Below are 18,996 nucleotides of genomic sequence, written 5' to 3'. Positions count from 1 at the left end.
CTGCTGCTTTTCATTTTTTTTTCCAGATGAAGTCAATCATGCTTACCTTTGCCTTAAATTCATCCTTGCATTGAATGCACACAGCAAGTCAATGGGCAGCTTTCACGTGGGCACCCAGGTAGCAGTAAGGGTTAAGGACCTTGCTCAGGGACCCAACAGTGAAGCTTAGCCAATACAAGTTTTAAACCAACAATCCTTTGCATTTTTAATTAAGCTTTTTTAATTAATCCTACATGTCAAACGCATTGTCTTCTAACAATATAAGTGTGCTTTGTAAGAAAATAAATAATTTTACTTTCCAATTACTGTAAATAGTAAATCTGTTGATCCAGTGCAATACTTAAGTACCAAAATCTTGAATTCTTTAGTACAACCACTTAAGTTCTACTCAAGACACTTTTTTGACAGAGCTCTTGTACTTTCACTCAAGTCTATGTGTCTAGTATTTTATACATGTCTGGTTATCTGGCATAAGGTGTTCATTATTAACAGTCTTGCCAGTATCTATTAGTTTAAGTGATTTTCACATAGAAAAACAAACCATATTTCCAAAATAGCAGTTTAATACATTTTAGTGCTCCTGAAAGTGGCACAAATGTAAATGTTGGAGTTCAGGTTTTTTTTTTAGCTTTTTTTTTTTAGTATTTTCAATTATTGAGCTTCTGTTAAACTGTTAAAAACGTGTATTATAAATATGATATTTATGTTAACGTTACTTCATCACACTTCACCGCACACTGCCCTTTTTTCGCGCCATCCTTGTGGTCCTCGCGCAGCACCGTTACAGCCGCATTCAGGGGGAGTGAGCTGCAGTGTACACGCAGGGAGAAATCCGCGTTCACACTAAAGGTAAACGAAATCAGCGTTAAAAAGCATGAAGTGTATAAAAATGCATCAAATAAAGTTGAGCTGTTCTTGTGAGTGCTTTAAAAGTTACCTTAAAGCCAAACATACGTAGTATTACTAGTTAATAGCTGGCGAACTTCAGTGAGTTTTCTAGAGGTTGCTTAGCTAAGTTAGTTAGCTAACTAAGTTAACCGAGCTAACGCTAGCTGTGTAGGATAAGTAAGTTAGGTTAGTTAAGTTAGTTAGCTAGCAAAAAAAGCCACAACTGTTGCTAGCCAACAACGTTACTAACACTACTCTAGCTACATGAAACATTAAACCACCGTTAGTATTTGTCTGTTTGTTCCCTCAGAAAATTGCCTCTTATTTAGCAACGTAAAGCTAATTAGGTACCTATAGTTTCAGTTCCACCTTAAATAGTTCATCCTTATAGGCCTCACTACATTTCTGGGTCCACCTTAAATGGTAAATAGGCGGAAATTTAAGGTGGAAATGTTAATAAGAAGCCACCCATGTAGCAACAGCAAGCTAGCTAAAATTCCTCTTCCATCTTAAATGGTACAATCAGTCATAGACGGAAATTTAAGGTGGTAATACTAATTAGAAGCCATGTAACGCTAAGTATGTTCACTCAGAGGAAGAAAAAGAGGGAGAGAGAAGGCAGAAATGTAACGTTAAGCGCACAGCTAGAAATCGATTAGTTAATTCCTACGGCGATAAACAATGCAGGTGATTAACATAAGGCAAATAGATTTTATATCTAGCATTCGTTAAAAAACTATGGTGACCAAAAGTAGTAACACTAGCTGGGTTAGTTACCAAGCCAGTGAAATCTTTGTCTGTAGAAACGAGGCAGGTTAGCAGGGCAGTTACCTTGAGTAACCTAGCTAGGACAACTAGCGTTAGCTGCTTAGGTAACGTCGGGTAAATTAGCTGAAATGCTGTTCTGTTGTTAATTGCCTATAGTTAAGTACATATAATTATATATTTAGGTGGAACGTGGTTATAATGCCTTGCAATTTGCTTAAAATGTGAAGTAACACTTAATCAGATCGCTGACAGTGCTGGCGATCCACACGCTGCAAATTCAATCCGATCCATGAACCTAGCTATGTGGTCTATGGTCAGTCGTCCCATTTGTCCAGAACTTTTTTTTAAAACTGGCATTAATAAAAAAATCCACGATTGATCACATAATAGCTAGGGGGTGTAACGGTACAGAAAATTCGCGGTTCATTTTTTTTTCAGTTCATGGCCCTAAAATGTTACATCGAAATATAACTGTAGAAAACATGGTCAGTCTCTCAAATACTAAGCTGCTTGTCCATATATGTTTCAGTGTCAAAACACTCAATTTTCCATCTCCTCTGTCTAATTCCAACAGTTATTTTTCCATGTTTTTAACTGGTGTAGACTGATTTTGACCTGGTCAATTCATGTGACTAGAGTGTGCAACATTCAGTTGTCTATGGGTATTGGCCATCTTTTACTGAAATATGCAATCAGCATTTAGATAATATTTTAGCCGATCATTTGCTTTTTATTTTGGCATGGTTTCTGTAATGTCACTTCGCTTTTCAGTGACAGCCATATTTGTGTGTGCAGATGTTTGGTCAATTGCAAGGAGGTTCATTAGGACTTTGCATGTAAATGGCGTTGAGATGGACTGGAAACAAGTGGACAGGTGAGCGTTTGATTTTGCATGAACTCCATTGCTGTTCACAAATGTAGAGTCAATGTTCAAAAAAATCTTATTTAGATATGCACGGTTATTGTATTTGTTACACCAAATAAAGCTAAAAAGGCAACAACATACTGTTTTTTTTAAACTTTGTCATTGTACTAATACAGGCTTGTACAGTACAACAAAATACTGTTAGTCTTTAGTGCAGCATAGGTAAGATGTACAAGGATGCAGTGCCAAAAACAGGGTGCAAAGACAATTCAATTCAATTCAATTTTATTTATATAGCGCTTTTTACAACAAAGGTTGTCACAAAGCCGCTTTACTGGAAAAACAGGTCCACGCCTCTTATGAGCAGCACCACAGAGATGCCAATTTTATGGTGACACAGTGGCAAGGAAAAACTCCCTTTAAGAGGAAGAAACCTTGGAAGGAACCAAGACTCAGTCCGAGGAACCCATCCTACTCGGGTTGACCCGCTCAGTACAAACAAACAACAAACAAATAACAGAACAAAAACAGTACAGAGAATTAATGTGAACTATGGCTAATATAACAGGTACTAATTTATGAATATAAGAATGTGATGGGCACAAACTATAGAGCTATGGCTAATACAGAAACAGATACTGAGTGTGTTAATGGTAATAAGTGCAGGGTTGCAGAGCCGGAGAACAACACAGCAGGCAGTGGAGAGCCAGGCTGGGAACATCAGGAACAGGGCATCTCCATACATGTAAAAGAGATAGATAGAGAAAACAGAAAGGAAAGGAAGAGAAAAAAAAGCAGAAGTTAGAAGGGTTGTGAAATAATTCTGATGAGTAGAAGGACAGGGCTGATTCCTGAAAGCTGGAACCACAGACGGACACATCCAGGAAGACCGGCCGGCCAGGCGTCTCAGCACATGTGAGAAAGATAGAGAGAGAGAACAGAGAGGGGAGGGAAGAAAAAGGGGTTAGAATGGTTTTAGAAAACTCTGCTGGAGTGGGATGGGCACTGGTAGCAGCAGCTCAGGACATGGGGAGAGAAAGAGAAAGCAGATGATTAGGACAGGGTTTATATTTGCTGGATAAGCTTTAAGAGGAAGAAAATTGTAATGAGACATTACTCAAAAGCTTGAGCAAATAGAAATGTTTTGAGTCTAGATTTAAAGATTGAGAGTGTGTCTGAGTCCCGTATATTAATAGGGAGGCTATTCCAAAGTTGGGGAGCTTTATAAAAGAACGCTCTTCCTCCTGCATAGTTTTTTCTAATACGCGGGACAAATAACAGGCCAGCGTCTTGGGAGCGGAGTGAACGTGGCGGATTGTAAGGAGTAAGGAGTTCCTGTAGATAATGCGGGGCCAGACCATTGAGGGATTTATACGTCAGGAGAAGTATTTTATAATCTATACGAAATCTAACAGGTAGCCAATGTAGGGATGAAAGAATAGGTGTAATGTGATCGAACTTTCTAGCTCTGGTAAGCACTCTTGCGGCTGCATTCTGAACTAGCTGGAGTTTATGGAGTAATTTATGTGGACTTCCAGCCAACAACGCGTTGCAGTAGTCCAGCCAGTAGGTACAAAAATACAAATACATGTATGTATATGTGCAAATGTGTCATCTACAGTGGTATGAAAAGTTTGGGCACCCCTGATCATTTTTTATGATTTTTCTTTATAAATTATTGGCTGTTCGGATCAGTAATTTCCACTAAATATATCATATAGCAGACAAACACAGTGATATTTGAGAAATTACATGAAATAATTATTTAAACAAAGTTAGGCAGGTGCATAAATTTGTGCACCCTTGTTTTAGTCATTTGAAAACCTTTAGCACTTATTATTGGAACACAAAATTTGTTTATTAAGCTCATTGACTCTTGACCTACAAGTCTTTCATAATCAGAGGAGAAGGATGGTGAGAACAATCACAGTGACCCACAGACCAGCTCCAAAGACCTACATTATCTTGCTGCAGATGGTGTCATTGTGCATTGTCAAGCTATTCTGTGCACTTTGCACAAGGAGAGGCTGTATGGGAGAGAAATGCAGAAGAAGCACTAACAGAAATAGACAGAGTCTGTTTGAGGTATGCTAAAGCACATTTCACAAGCCAGCTTCCTTTTGGAATGAGTTGCTGTGTACTGATGAATCAAAAATTGAGTTATTTGGAGTGCGGTATGCATGGCGGAAAAATATCACAGCATTCTAAGACACCAGTACAACATTCTGGAATGATCTCAGACCCGACCGAAATATTACTGAAATCTGTGGTGTTATTTAAAGAGGGCTGTTCATGATTAAAAACCATCAAACCTGACTGAACTGGAGATGTTTAGTAAAGAAGAATGATCCAAAATACCTTCAACCATAAGCCAGACTCTCATTAGAAGCTATAGGAAGCGTTTAGAGGATGTTATTTCTGCAAAAGAAGGCTCTTCAAAATATTAATGTAATTTTGGGGTGCTCAAATTTATGCACCTGCCTAATTTTGTTTAAATAATTATTGCACACTTTCTGTAAATCCAATAAACTTCATTTCACTACTCAAATATCACTGTGTTAGTCTGCTATTTGATATATTTTACTGAAATTACTGATCCAAACAACCAATGATTTATAAATAAAATCATGAAAATGATCAGGGGTGCCCAAACTTTTTCACACCACTGTAAATCACAGTAAAGTAAATGCAATTTTTTTTTCCTGTGTTATTAATATTTGTTTGCGTTCCTGATATTTGGAATATTTCAGTATTAACATTGAAACACTTTATATTTCAATAAATATATTGAATATTTACACTAAATGTTAGTACAAAAAGGATTAGTGTGACCATTTATATAGTTGTTTTATTTATTCAATTATTTATTTATTTTATTTTACTACATTAATAATGGTACTTTTTGCAACATAAAAACAAAACCAAAGTTATTTTTCATTGAGGTAATGGTGACTGATGGGGTGCCACGTGCGCCCTCTGCTGGTAGGTTTATCCACCGTAATATGTTGCCTGTGGAGTTTCATTAGAGTTTCAGGTACATTACATATACAAGCAGAGGAAAGTAAACACGTATAAAATGTAAAATAATAAACCAAATCGACAAGCCCAATGGTCAGAAAAATAAAGAATAAAATATATCCATAGGACAAGAAGACTATTGGAATATAATAAATATTAGTGTCAAAATAGCTTAAATATTCTGAAACATTTAATCTTTTATATACAGAATATGTAACAAATATATATATATATATATACACTACAGTTCAAAAGTTTGGGGTCACTCAAACAATTTTGTGTTTTCCATGAAAAGTCACACTTATTCACCACCATACGTTGTGAAATGAATAGAAAATAGAGTCAAGACATTGACAAGGTTAGAAATAATGATTTGTATTTGAAATAACATTGTTTTTACATCAAATTTTGCTTTCATCAAAGAATCCTCCATTTGCAGCAATTACAGCATTGCACACCTTTGGCATTCTAGCTGTTAATTTGTTGAGGTAAGCTGGAGAAATTGCACCCCACGCTTCTAGAAGCAGCTCCCACAAATTGGATTGGTTGGATGGGCACTTCTGGCGTACCATACGGTCAAGCTGCTCCCACAACAGCTCAATGGGGTTCAGATCTGGTGACTGCGCTGGCCACTCCATTACCAATAGAATACCAGCTGCCTGCTTCTCCTGTAAATAGTTCTTGCACAATTTGGAGGTGTGTTTAGGGTCATTGTCCTGTTGTAGGACGAAATTGGCTCCGATCAGGCGCTGTCCAGTGGGTATGGCAACGTTACAAAATGGAGTGATAGCCTTCCTTATTCAGAATCCCTTTTACCCTGTACAAATCTCCCACCTTACCAGCACCAAAGCAACCCCAGACCATCACATTACCTCCACCATGCTTAACAGATGGCGTCAGGCATTCTTCCAGCATCTTTTCATTTGTTCTGCGTCTCACAAACGTTCTTCTTTGTGATCCAAACACCTCAAACTTGGATTCATCCGTCCACAACACTTTTTCCAGTCTTCCTCTGTCCAATGTCTGTGTTCTTTTGCCCATCTTAATCTTTTTCTTTTATTAGCCAGTCTCAGATATGGCTTTTTCTTTGCCACTCTGCCCTGAAGCCCAAAATCCCGCAGCCGCCTCTTCACTGTAGATGTTGACACTGGTGTTTTGCGGGTACTATTTAATGAAGATGCCAGTTGGGGACCTGTGAGGCGTCTGTTTCTCAAACTAGAGACTCTAATGTACTCATCTTCTTGCTTAGTTGTGCAACGCGGCCTCCCACTTCTTTTTCTACTCTGGTTAGAGCCTGTTTGTGCTGTTCTCTGAAGGGAGTAGTACACACCGTTGTAGGAAATCTTCAATTTCTTAGCAATTTCTCGCATGGAATAGCCTTCATTTCTAAGAACAAGAATAGACTGTCGAGTTTCAGATGCCCATTTTGAGCGTTTAATTGACCCCACAAATGTGATGCTCCAGAAACTCAATCTGCTCAAAGGAAGGTCAGTTTTGTAGCTTCTGTAATAAGCTAGACTGTTTTCAGGTGTGTGAACATGATTGCACAAGGGTTTTCTAATCATCAATTAGCCTTCTGAGCCAATGAGCAAACACATTGTACCATTAGAACACTGGAGTGATAGTTGCTGGAAATGGGCCTCTATACACCTATGTAGATATTGCACCAAAACCAGACATTTGCAGCTAGAATAGTCATTTACCACATTAGCAATGTACAGACTGTATTTGTTTAAAGTTAGGACTAGTTTAAAATTATCTTCATTGAAAAGTACAGTGCTTTTCCTTCAAAAATAAGGACGTTTCAATGTGACCCCAAACTTTTGAACGGTAGTGTATATATATATATATATATACATATATATATATATATATATATATATATATATATATATATATATATATGTATATGTATATATATATATATATATATATATATATATAAAAAACATATTTATAGTGACCATGAGTAAATGTACCATTTAATTTTAGATTTCACCCATTTAAATCAAACCTTCCAGGCACAGTTGTTTAAAGTGATTCTTTTTGCTATCAGACCATGTTCATGTTGGTGCTCAGCTGCTACTAGCTATAGTCAGGTTTATTAATAGGTACAGTTCAGAGCACTTAGCAAGTTAAAAGACAGTTTAGACCCTTTAGCACCATGGATAATAATTTGGCTAAAAAATTTAATCTTTCTGTTTATGTATATATTTATGTATATATTTTGGTCACGTGTTCATAATTTAAACAGTTCAGAGAAATAATTGAAAGCCAAATATTACAATGGTATTCATGTCCATGAAGAGTGGGTACAAACCTGTATAGTAGGGATGTAACGATGCACACGATATGCTCACGATTCTATTGTATTCACGTTACTGTGATCAAGATTCGATTTTCTAGTGATATTTAAAAAGAAATGGAAATTAAGAAAATGAATTATTAATATATATATTTTTTGTATAAACAATGTAAAAAATGCACATTTTCTTAAAAAAGGTCTTCAGCCCTCTGCAATTAAAGAGATTTAATGCTCAATTTTGACTTCAGCATCTTAAAAAACCAATAACAATGTACTTTCTCTTTTATACAAAAAACTCTTCATTATTTGCAATTAATGAATTAAGATTTACCTTTAAATTTTGCTACGGCAACAAAATATGCTATTGTAACAGAGTATGTACACAAATAACATAACTTATTGAGAACAGTGTTGTGACATGGCTGGTTTAAAAAAATACCGTAACAATAAATCGGTTAAATATAAACTGTTTCTGTATGTTTGGGGTAAATCATATCTTTTCTTTTTAGAAGCATGAATGTTCTGGTGATCATTGTTCATGAATTTTTCCCTTTAGGTCAAACAAGGATTCACAGCTGTCTGTTCCATTTGCCCTTTGGCCCGTGGACCTAAAGTTGACACATGTTGACTGCAATCCTGGGGACACATTGGTACATTTTCAAGGCCAGTATCTCACCATCTGTGAGTTGGACTACAACATTCTTCAGGTGGAAATTCAAAATGCCGAAAAAACACAGGCATCTTTGTCAGTCAGTGATTTCTGTTTAGTGGAAGATGTGCTCTCCAGTCGGTGGTACAGAGGAAGAGTTCAGAACAAACAGGAAGAGTTACATGATGTGTTCCTTCTGGATTATGGCAATGTTCTTACAGTTAGTCCCGACCATCTGGCTGCTATATCTGATGCTTTACTTGTGCTCCCACCTAAGATTGTGTGTGGGTTCTTTGCTAATGTGCTACCAATTCAGGAATGCTGGGACTCTGAGTCAGAAAAGTATTTTTCCTCCATGATCGGCACTCACATCAGAGGATTTATCCATGGTCTCCTGCCATACAAAGTCTTTTTACTTGAAGCACCTGATATAACTAAAGACTTAGTACAACTGCACTTAGGCAGACTTGTGGATACAGATAGCTTTCTGTTACTGGTGGAAATGCTCCTAGAAATGCCAGTCCAACAAAGTTGCCAGTCTGTCCCCGATTTGCTGCTTGAGAAGCGATCTGCTCAGGAATTCTCCTTCAAATCCTCAAGTTTAAGAGGTTTCGAAAACATTTTATCACTCAGTCAAACAACACTAGCTGTTGGGCAAAAGGAAAAAGCTAGAGTAACAGCTGCAGTAAACCCTGAGCTTTTTTACTGCCAGCCTTCATCTGTGGCAAATGACCTGATCGAGATGACAGAAAAACTAGCGATTGCATGCGAGTCTAGGACTAGGGACCACAGAGATGCTGAAAATTTGGGATTGCTCTGTGCAGTCAAGGGAAAAGATGAGAAATGGCACAGAGGTTTTGTGCAGTGCCTGCCAGTCAGCTCACAAGTTAGAGTCATGTTTGTGGACTATGGGTACTGTGAGTTTGTAAAAGTTGAAAATGTCCTTCAGTTACCATCTCAGTTTCTCCTGAAACCAACCATGGCTTATCCATGTTCACTTTCTTGTGAAAGTGACAGTGATGAAAACACAAAGTGCCAGCAACTTGCCATTCTCAAGGGTGCATTACTGGGAAAGGAGGTGGTCTTCACAGTTGACGGTTGCAGTAAAGAGCAGAATGTCCTCCCAGTCACACTCTGCAGTGTTGATGAGCTTGCACAGCTCAAAACTGTGCATTTTGATGAGCTCAAAAACAGTGATGTTAATAAGTATGAGCACATCTTGGATTACTTCCCAGAGTGTTGTGTAAACAAAATGAATGGAATGAAAAGCCCAGAAGAATTGTTCCTTTTGGAAGAAATACAAGATGGCTCTGTGTTTGAGGGTTATGTGGAGTTTGTCCAGAATCCAAATGAGTTCTGGATTAGGACTGCAAGGTGCGATGATCGTTTTGAGGATATGATGAATAAACTGACCGACTACTTCAGTGGATTAAAACTAAATGAGGAAGTTCTTGAGGATCCAGAACCTGGTGTACTTTGCTGTGCAATGTATGAACAAGACTTGCATTACTACAGAGCTATTGTGGTGGATATTCTTGAAAAGGGTGCTGAGGTTTTTTTCATTGACTTTGGGAACACAGAAAAAGTGCCAAGCATGCTGATAAAGAAAATACCCAGTCAATTTGCTGTGGAGCCACCGTTTGTGATCAGTTGTTCCTTAGCACATGCCATGCCTTTGGACGACTGCTGGACGATGGCAACAAATAATTTCTTCAGGAAAGCCATTTCAAATAAAGCAATGATGGTCCATGTTATACACAAGCGGAATGACACGTTGGCTGTGGAACTGTGTGAGAAAGGGACAGAGAACTGTGAGAGCATCACATCGCTCATGATGAGGGAAAACTTGGCTGGATACTGGAAGAATGATCTGACGGCAACACCTGTTGATTTTCTAAATGAAAAAAACAAAACACCTCAGAAAAAAAATAGAAAATCTTGCAAAAGTGTCGCACAAAAACCTGACGTCAGCAGGTTGCAGGAGCAACATTTCAGTACTCAAAATGTTGTAGTTGAGAAGCAAGCCCACACTCGGGAGTCTCACGCTGAGGACATTTTCAGACCCCCAAAAATTCAGCTTGGATCTGAAATCAGCGTTTTGTGCACACATGTCACATCCCCTTCAGATTTTTGGTGTCAAAACAAGAAACACAAGGATGACTTGGACAGATTAATTAATAAATTACAGGATTTTTACCAGACACACTCTCCTGTGTTCCTGCCACATAGTCTATGCTGTGCTGTCAAGTTTCACCAGGATAATATGTGGTACAGAGGATTAGCCCTAGAAGTTAGCAATGAAGACGTTGAGGTGATCCTAGTTGACTACGGAATGGTTGTCAAAGACAGTTTGAAGAACATTCGAGCACTACTGCCAGAGTTTATTGAACTTGAAACACAAGCATTCAGATGCAGTTTGTACAACTTAATCGAACCAGTTCAAGAAAAGGTGTGGTCCAAAGAAGCTTGCACTTTCTTCAAAGACTTAGTTTCTGGCAGTTTCTCTAATCTGACATGCAGCGTCTATTCCCAGCTCTTTGTGGTAAATAAAGGGATCTGCAATGTGGTTGACCTTCATACACCTCATCAGAAGGCCTCTTCGTGCCTTGTGGAAAAGGGAGTTGCAGTAGAAATCAGCTATCCAAAGGAGCTCGTTCCATCTGCGCAGGCATGCTCTTTTGTTTATTCCTCATTTAACATCAGCATTGGAAGTGAAGAGTTGGTATATGCTACCCATGTTGATGGTCCTTGGGAAATCTATCTTCAGCTGGACAGAAATAGTATCATTATTGATGAGCTAATGGAAAGCATTCAAAAAGAAAGTGAAAAAGTGTTGAGCCAGGCTCATAGCACTGACAACACTGGCCCGGTTTGTTTGGCCAAGTATTTCGGTGACACTAAGTGGTACAGGGCAATTTCCTGGCCTGCTCAGTCCAGTCAGCACCTGAATGTGTTCTTTGTAGATTATGGGAACAAGCAGGTTGCTGAAAAAGACAGCGTTCTACCCATACCCAGGAAGTCAGTTAATTTACTGTCTATTCCTATGCAAGCTCTAAGGTGTAGTCTCTCAGATGTTCCAGAGAGAGAGCATTTGCCTGAAGTCAATGCATGGCTTAAGAAGACCATTATCAACAGGGCAATTCAGGCCAAATTTGTAGCAAAAAACAACAGTGGACATTTCCTTTGTGAACTGTTTGATGGAAATCTGCACATCAATGAGAAAGTGAAAGAACTTTTTGCCATTCAAGGAGACAAAGATGCTGTTTCTAGTGGAAAGCGTAGCAGTGACTGCAGCAAAGAAGATATGAACTTGCCCGACATGGGCAAAAAGTTTAAGACCAAGGATAGAGGTCATGTGAAATCTGTAGGCAGAGTGCAGGGAAAATCTCATTGTAGGAAAGCTTCCAAAGTCAAACTGTCCCATGTAAATCACAACCAGAATAGTCGCTTTTCAAAGGATGACCAGAGCAAAGAAATAAACGACCAGAAGAGCAAAAAGAATCAAATCAGTAGAAATGTGCTAAGTGAAAAATCCCACATGAAAAGAACCTTCAAAATACAGACCTCTGTGTTGCCAAAAATGAGGGATTTGCCAAATGTCAAAATTAAACCAGGTTCCAGAGGTGTGGGGTATATTTCTCATTGCAACTCTGCTGAGAGGTTCTTCATCCAAATGGAAAAGGATGAACAGACCATCCTTAAAATAGGTGAGGACCTAAACAGCAGCCTTTTCACAGACAACATGCAACATGTGTCTGAAGTAAATGTTGGCGACCTTGTTGCAGCCAAATATGAAGATGACATGGCATTATATCGAGCAGTTGTCACCAACATAGCATCCAGTGGTGTTCTGACAGTTGAATTTGTTGACTATGGAAATACAGCAACTATCAACAGAAAGAATGCTTACCTGCTGACGAGCCAGTTCCTGACACATGCTAGATTAAGCATCCCATGTACACTATCAAATCCTGAGGCATTTCAGGATACTGATCGTTTAATGAAGGAAGCACATGACAAAGCCTTGATAGTTGAGTTTGTTCGAAATCTTGGCAATGCATGGGTGCTGCGCTTTAGAACCAAACCTTTGCAAGAGTCAGGAGAACATTGTCCCTCAGACAGAAAAGATAACGAGATTCCAGCTTCAGAGCAGTGCAAATCAAAACAAGAGCTGAACATGACAGAGGTAGTAGCTAAAAATAAGGAACAGAACCATGTAACTTCACAAGCTGAAAAGCCCAGGATGAATGAAGAAACCAGAAAGAACAAGCAAACAAGAAGAACAACCAACAAAGTGGTCCAGAAAGACAGCCTGGGGAAAAAACTGAAAAGCAGAGCTGCAGATCATTTGCAAAAATTAAATACAAACATCAGACACAAAGATACAAACAAAGGACAAGATCAAAAGCAGCAAAATTCATCAAAAGGGCATCTGCAGGTGAAGCCTGATAAACCAGCTGAAACATGTGATTCAGAGAAAACAGCTCACAGTGTATCACACAACAGTTTAGATACTCCTGACAGGTCTGTTAAGAATCCTGAACATGAAAGCTCAGAAGAACAGGATGTCAGAGAGTCCGAACAGTCGGTTTTAGGAGACACCTACACAGAGGACCTCATGGATGACAAGGATCAGGTACAGCATCTGTTCTTTGCGCCTGTTCAAATGGATGTTGAATACTCTGGATTTGCTGCAGCAGTAATCACACCTGGTGAATTTTACATTGTCCTGGAGGACTTGCTACTCGCCATGAATGCTGTATCAAACATCCTGGAAGGCCTACCAGAAGTATTGTCTCCATTGCCGGAGAGCCATCTGATTTGTGGCACAGGTTGCTTGGTAAGGTGTGGTGAGAAGAACAAATGGTGCAGAGCAGAGCTGGTGCAGTGTGATGACGATTCAGTGATCATAAATCTGGTTGATTATGGTCATTATGCACATATTCCACGGCAAGATGTCAACAAACTTAAAAAACTTCCATCAGAACTTGCTAGACTACCCAAGATCACCTACCCCTGCTTGCTGAGAGGAGTGAAATCAACCAATGGTAGTCAGTGGTCTGACAGTGCTGTGGTCTTTTTCCAGAAATGCATGGCTCAAGGAAATCTTCAGATTTACTTCAGGCACTATGTTTCAGATGCTCAGTGGGAGATTGATGTTGTGACGGAAGGCCGAAATATTGCCAAAGATCTGGTCGATGCTAGTCATGCATGTTACACAGACAGCATGTTCGGAATCCGGTTTCAGCACAGGCTTGGGCAGTTAAGAGAGCATCAGCACATCAACACTGTGGCCTGTATTCCTGAGGGTAGACCCAGCAACTGCGAACAAGCCCAGTGGAAAGATGATGAATTGTTGCAAGGAGATTTGGAAATGTGGTCAGTGGATAACATCATCCAGTCCAGTGGAGAAATAGCTGAAGGCTGTCGTCTGGAGGGAGAAACTAAGTACACTTTCAGCAGAAACTGTGACAGTGCAGAGTCGGGACACATAACGTATGACTTATCATCTGACTCAAGTCAATGTAAGTACCCTAGGTAATTTTCTTAAATGTTTCTTTTTCAGTCTAATGATAAACTGAATAAAATTTAAAAAAATAATTTAATTAATGCACATAGTGTTTTTGTGAACAACAAAGCTGCTGGTGTTTAATTTAGTTTAGTTTAGAAGTACCATATTTTAAGCACCATAAGTCGCAATTAAAATCCTTTCATTGTCCCAAAAATGGTCAGTGCGCCTTATAATCCAGTCTTATGTATGAATTTTACCAGTCAGGTATTAGGAAACAGTAAAGCCACTCTGCCAAATTGCAGTGTTATTCAGGAGGTTCAGTTTAGTTCTCCAGCACCGGAGCTGTAGTAGCATTAGCATTAGCTGCTAACCGCTATTTTTTCCGTTCAGAGGTGGGTATTATCAGCCTGTAGCCTCTTGCTAACCCCGGCTAGCACTGCTGGAGCGGTAAGCAGCTAATGCTGCAGTGTATTGTTGGAAAAATTTGGGAATCTAAGCTTAGTGTGAATAAACAGAAGCGCTTTACTCACCCAAATAAACAGTTTCCCAAGAGAAAACTGTGTAGATTTACACCCATCGCTCGTTTGACTTTAAAAGAAAGTCTTTTTTATTACAGTTTTGTTTACGTAGCTTAGATGTACTTAACTTAGTTAACTATAAGTTCCTTATAGTGTCTTTTAAAATGTTCCTTATAATTCAGTGATAGTGTTTCTTATGATATGATGCTCATTATAATGCAAAAATATGGTACACTAAATGAGACTAATACACATTGCAGCTGCAGGAGCTTTTATGACATCCTATTGTAAATTCATATACATTAATGTGGTGTTGTTGTTCCTTTTACAGCAGGTGTGGCACTCTGCGATTATTGTATTAGCAAAATGTTGACATGGTCTAATATTTAATGACTGAGTTGCTTTGGTTACTAATTTTTTCCATTTTATAAAAATGTTGCTCACAGTTGCATCATATTACCCATTCTTTCTCATGTTTGTTGAGGCAGATTTCATGGCATTGATTTTTTTATTTGTTGTATTTAATGTTTAAGAGGTGTGTTCCAATACTTTTGTCCATATAGTGTACCTCATTTGAATAGTGTACCCATTCATCTTGAATTGGTTTCGCCTGGTGGTTCCTGTATTAGTAGTGCTAAGTTAATTTTGCTCGTCTTTTTTATGTTTTTTCTTAGGCACACTGATGTGATGCATGAAGAGATGTAAGTACAAATTACAATTTTCAAGTTAAAACTTCAAATTCATTTTAATAAAGCCTAAACCTTAGACTTTTTAATCTAAGATTGTGTGGAGAAATTTTAAAAATATCTTAAATATATTACAGTTTTTATATCCTTGCATGCTTCATGCTTAATTAGACATACATGTATTAATTTACATATTCCAGCTGTAAATGTGACCCTTTTTTACATTAATGCTTACAATTGCCGCAAAACTCTGCCTCCTTATAGACCATTGTATACAATAAATTTGAATGTATTCATTAACTTACTTTAATTTGTCAGGACATGGACAAACTGGACTGGTGTATTGAGAGGAGTCACTGCATAATTGGAGTTTGAAAATTAATAATGTAACAGTTGTATTTGATTTATTTTATAGTTATAATTTTGTTAAAATGTTTGATAAATATAAACATTACTTTGCCCACTGACAATTGGAATAATAGAATTCCTAAAATAACGTGTTTTTGGAATGTTGGGTTGTTGTTTTTTTGCCACTCTTCATGGAGAAGAAATTTTACATTTTTGCATATATTTAAATGAATAATCATCATCAAGAGTAATTTTAAGAATGTTTGACTGATTTAAGTTAATTTAATGTGTATGTTTTGATTTGTTAATGTTTTAGGGCACGAAGCTGTCCTTTTTTGTCTAAGTAACGTGGTGTTACAGTTCAAATTGAATTCTGTATTGTTCATTGAGAGCTTTCTGGAATGCATGTATTTCAGTAAATAAACACAGAAAATGGGTAACTGTTTTTACAAAAGAAAAGTGTAATATATAGACAAGTGTGGAACTGAGGAGTAGAAAATGTGTTGTCAGAAGTGGGATTCGAACCCACGCCTCCAGGGGAGACTGCGACCTGAACGCAGCGCCTTAGACCGCTCGGCCATCCTGACATGGTTGAAGGGGAGTGAATAGTTTGTATAAGAAGTGTTCCAAAAAATGTTGGGGCATATTTTTATTATGATATTATAAACTATATTATTTCTGTATTCCTAATATTCAGTATTTAGTATGCTTGTGAACAAAAATGTTGTCTGTCTGGTGCTTTAAGCTGCCAGTTTGAAAAAAAAAATACTGTGGTGGGCGTATCTCAAATGGCTGTCTACTCCCCCCCTCGTGCACTATGTAGGGCACACTCCTCTTAGAGAAACAGTCTGTTTTCATGTATGTTTGAAATCAAGTATTTTATTTAAGCAATGTTGGAAAACAAACTCATGAACAAGATAACAACATTCTATCTGCATTATACACAGAATTATGACTGTAGCTAATAAAAGTTGATTTAGATTGCATTAGTTTAGATAGTTAAAGTATAAGTGCAAATAAAGCTTTTCATTATTAGGAAAGCTTTTGTAGTCACAGAGAAAATTAAATCTTATTTAGGGCTAATGGGTATTTCATATCTGTTTTTATGCAGGTAGATGTAAGTTTCTTTTATAAAGAAGGTTCTGATTATTAGGCCACAGCAAAAAAGAGGGATGGTTTACTAATAAACTGAATCTTTAAATCCTTTGAATTACCTAAATTAAAACTGCAAAAAATTTAAAAGCAGAATGAATCTGCAGCTGTTGTTTAAGACTATGAAGTATTGATCATGTTTGTGTCCTGTGTCATACTGAAAGGATTACAGGGTAGATGGGTTGATAAATCACAGTCCTACTGTGACACAATCACCGACATAATATAAACAACAGTGGTGTTTTAAAGAAGTTGCACAGATATGCCTGTGAGATATTTACAATGTGCTTGATTGTGTTAGTGTAGCAATGAGAAAGAAACTTAAAGCTTTTTTTACAGATATTTTATAAAAATGCAAGTTTCTGCCAGTTTGTATTGTAAAGATTATGCGCACTCATCATCTCGTGTTATACAATATTTACGTATTTAACTTGAAGGCAGCGTTAATACTATGTTCACATACGGGACCTGTGCAACCTAAGTAGTGCACTGCATGTCGATTCGGGATGCGCCCGCTGTGTTTTTCTGAACGCCACTGATGACGAAGCGCAGCGAGACCACGTGGCCACTATCATGTGTCGTCTCGTCATGTGATTGCAACAGCGGCAGCCAGTTCCTGCCATCCAGACTTGCTGTATCATGTCGGACATCGCGCTCTGACTGCGCTGTCGTGTTTAGGAAGCTGAACAGGGGCAGTATGGGAGCGTGTAGCCCGGCTCTGGCTCGCCACGCCGCCTTCCTCCTCCTCCTCCTCTTCACCCTGCGGCGCTCTGTGTGCCGGGCCGAGGGGACCGATGGCAGCCCGTGGTTTCGAGACCTTTGCAGGTGAGATCTGTAGAAAGCTCAGGGGGCACTGGCCGGCCTACGCCTCCCACTTCACCAACTGCCGGTGTAGATAAGATGCTAGCTGCTGCTGCTGCGCCTGACGGTCTTAACTATTGCATGTAGATTATGCATTAGTATCTAACAGTAATAAAAAATAGATTGAGCTGTAGCTGCATGCAGTGTTGATGCTGCACTGCCCCCTCCGCTTAATTCAGTTTGACATGGCCTTTGTGAGGCATCAGGCAGCGTTTCCTGCTCATGTGATGCACAGTGTGTCAAAGTTGAAATCATGGATATATTAGGCAGTTTACTAATCCACGAGAGCATTAGTGAGGTTAGGTAGCTGCTCCAACTCACCGAAGAGGTAAGGGATGTAGCTCAATCACTCCAGAGAGCATAGTTTCTCTGCATTACAGACCACAGAATGTACCCCCTCTACCTGATGGTTGGGGGTTGGTCAGGGTGACCATAAGTACATAATGTTGCTGCTCTACAGCTCCAGATAATCTAAAGGGATTGTACAAACTGTTTTTGTGTGTGTGTTCAGTTTACACAGAAGAGCCCAGACCCATTTCTAAACCCTGGTACCAAATTTACAATTAAATTCAGGGAGCAGCTCAGTTATGTTTTTCTTATTGTGGCCACATACCTGTTAATATTATATGGTTAAAATCCTGACGTAACATTTAATGACCACTATTTCCTAACTTGTATTTTAAAAAAATGTTCTAGAAATGTCAGAATTAGTTAAATGAACCATAAACATTGATTTAAAGCAGGTGAATTGTTCAAATGGTTGGAAGAAAGCATAGAAGACACTTTTAAAAGGACCAAGTTTTATCTCAAGCACTAACCCTAAAGGTCAGATAGATGAACCCAGATTCACTCACTGTTCTGTAGTGATGCTCTCAGAATGTTTAGTATATGTTACTTAAGAGCTTTATAACTTATTAACATGACACACAAAGTGGTGTAAGAAACTTTTCGCATCTTTTAACGCATTTGTGACTCGTACATCACCAAGGGCTCTTTTGGGTTAAAATCTACTGTCAGCAATGAACGTACCTTTATAATAGAAGGATTTAATTTTTTTTTGTGGGGGTCCATAAATATCTTTGGATATGCATTGTAGGTCTCATGGTGGGGTAGTAATCATTTTGTGACTTCCCACAAGAACTATTAACTACATGTTCCTCACGTTTCCAAGACCTTGTTCTGAGTAATGGTTCTGCTTTCTTATTTCCACATCTAGCTATAAATGGGAGGCTTTTGACCAGGACAACAAGGTCAAATACACCATGAAGCTCTGTGCTTCGTCTCCCGACACCGAATGTGGAGCCAGCAGTGCAGTCTGTGCCCAGAATCTTGCCAGCAAAGGGAACTGGTCAGCAGGTATGTATAGTACACTATTTTTGAGAATACATTAGTGAAGAGTGCTTAAAAGTAGGTATATAAATGTGGT

At 38.5% G+C, this 18,996-nt stretch overlaps 2 protein-coding genes and 1 non-coding gene across 3 annotated transcripts in view; 2 read left to right on the top strand and 1 right to left on the bottom strand.

The window, feature by feature from the left end:
* Nucleotides 1-770: 770 nt before the first annotated feature.
* tdrd15 (tudor domain containing 15) lies at nt 771-15,997 on the top strand. Its single transcript, XM_022662845.2, has 5 exons — nt 771-849; nt 2,452-2,530; nt 8,401-14,018; nt 15,198-15,224; nt 15,528-15,997. Exons 2-4 carry the CDS (start codon nt 2,508-2,510, stop codon nt 15,209-15,211), a joined length of 5,655 nt encoding a protein of 1,884 aa, XP_022518566.2. The 5' UTR covers nt 771-849; nt 2,452-2,507; the 3' UTR covers nt 15,212-15,224; nt 15,528-15,997.
* Nucleotides 15,998-16,061: 64 nt separating this feature from the next.
* trnal-cag (transfer RNA leucine (anticodon CAG)) lies at nt 16,062-16,144 on the bottom strand. The gene has a single exon. It is a non-coding gene; the product is annotated as a tRNA-Leu (tRNA).
* A 1,088-nt stretch (nt 16,145-17,232) lies between these two features.
* Nucleotides 17,233-18,996, top strand: part of igf2r (insulin-like growth factor 2 receptor) — a 42,921-nt gene continuing 41,157 nt past the window's right edge. The window contains exons 1-2 of the mRNA XM_049484201.1: nt 17,233-17,534; nt 18,787-18,926. Of these exons, the coding sequence (XP_049340158.1) occupies nt 17,248-17,534; nt 18,787-18,926 (427 nt within the window). The 5' untranslated portion in view covers nt 17,233-17,247. The remainder of the gene's footprint in view (nt 17,535-18,786; nt 18,927-18,996) is intronic.

Source organism: Astyanax mexicanus, chromosome 1 (genome assembly GCF_023375975.1).
Source record: "Astyanax mexicanus isolate ESR-SI-001 chromosome 1, AstMex3_surface, whole genome shotgun sequence".
NCBI classification, from domain to species: domain Eukaryota; kingdom Metazoa; phylum Chordata; class Actinopteri; order Characiformes; family Acestrorhamphidae; genus Astyanax; species Astyanax mexicanus.
The sequence above is the reverse complement of the archived record's forward strand: the minus strand, read 5'-3'. Positions and strand labels throughout refer to the sequence as shown.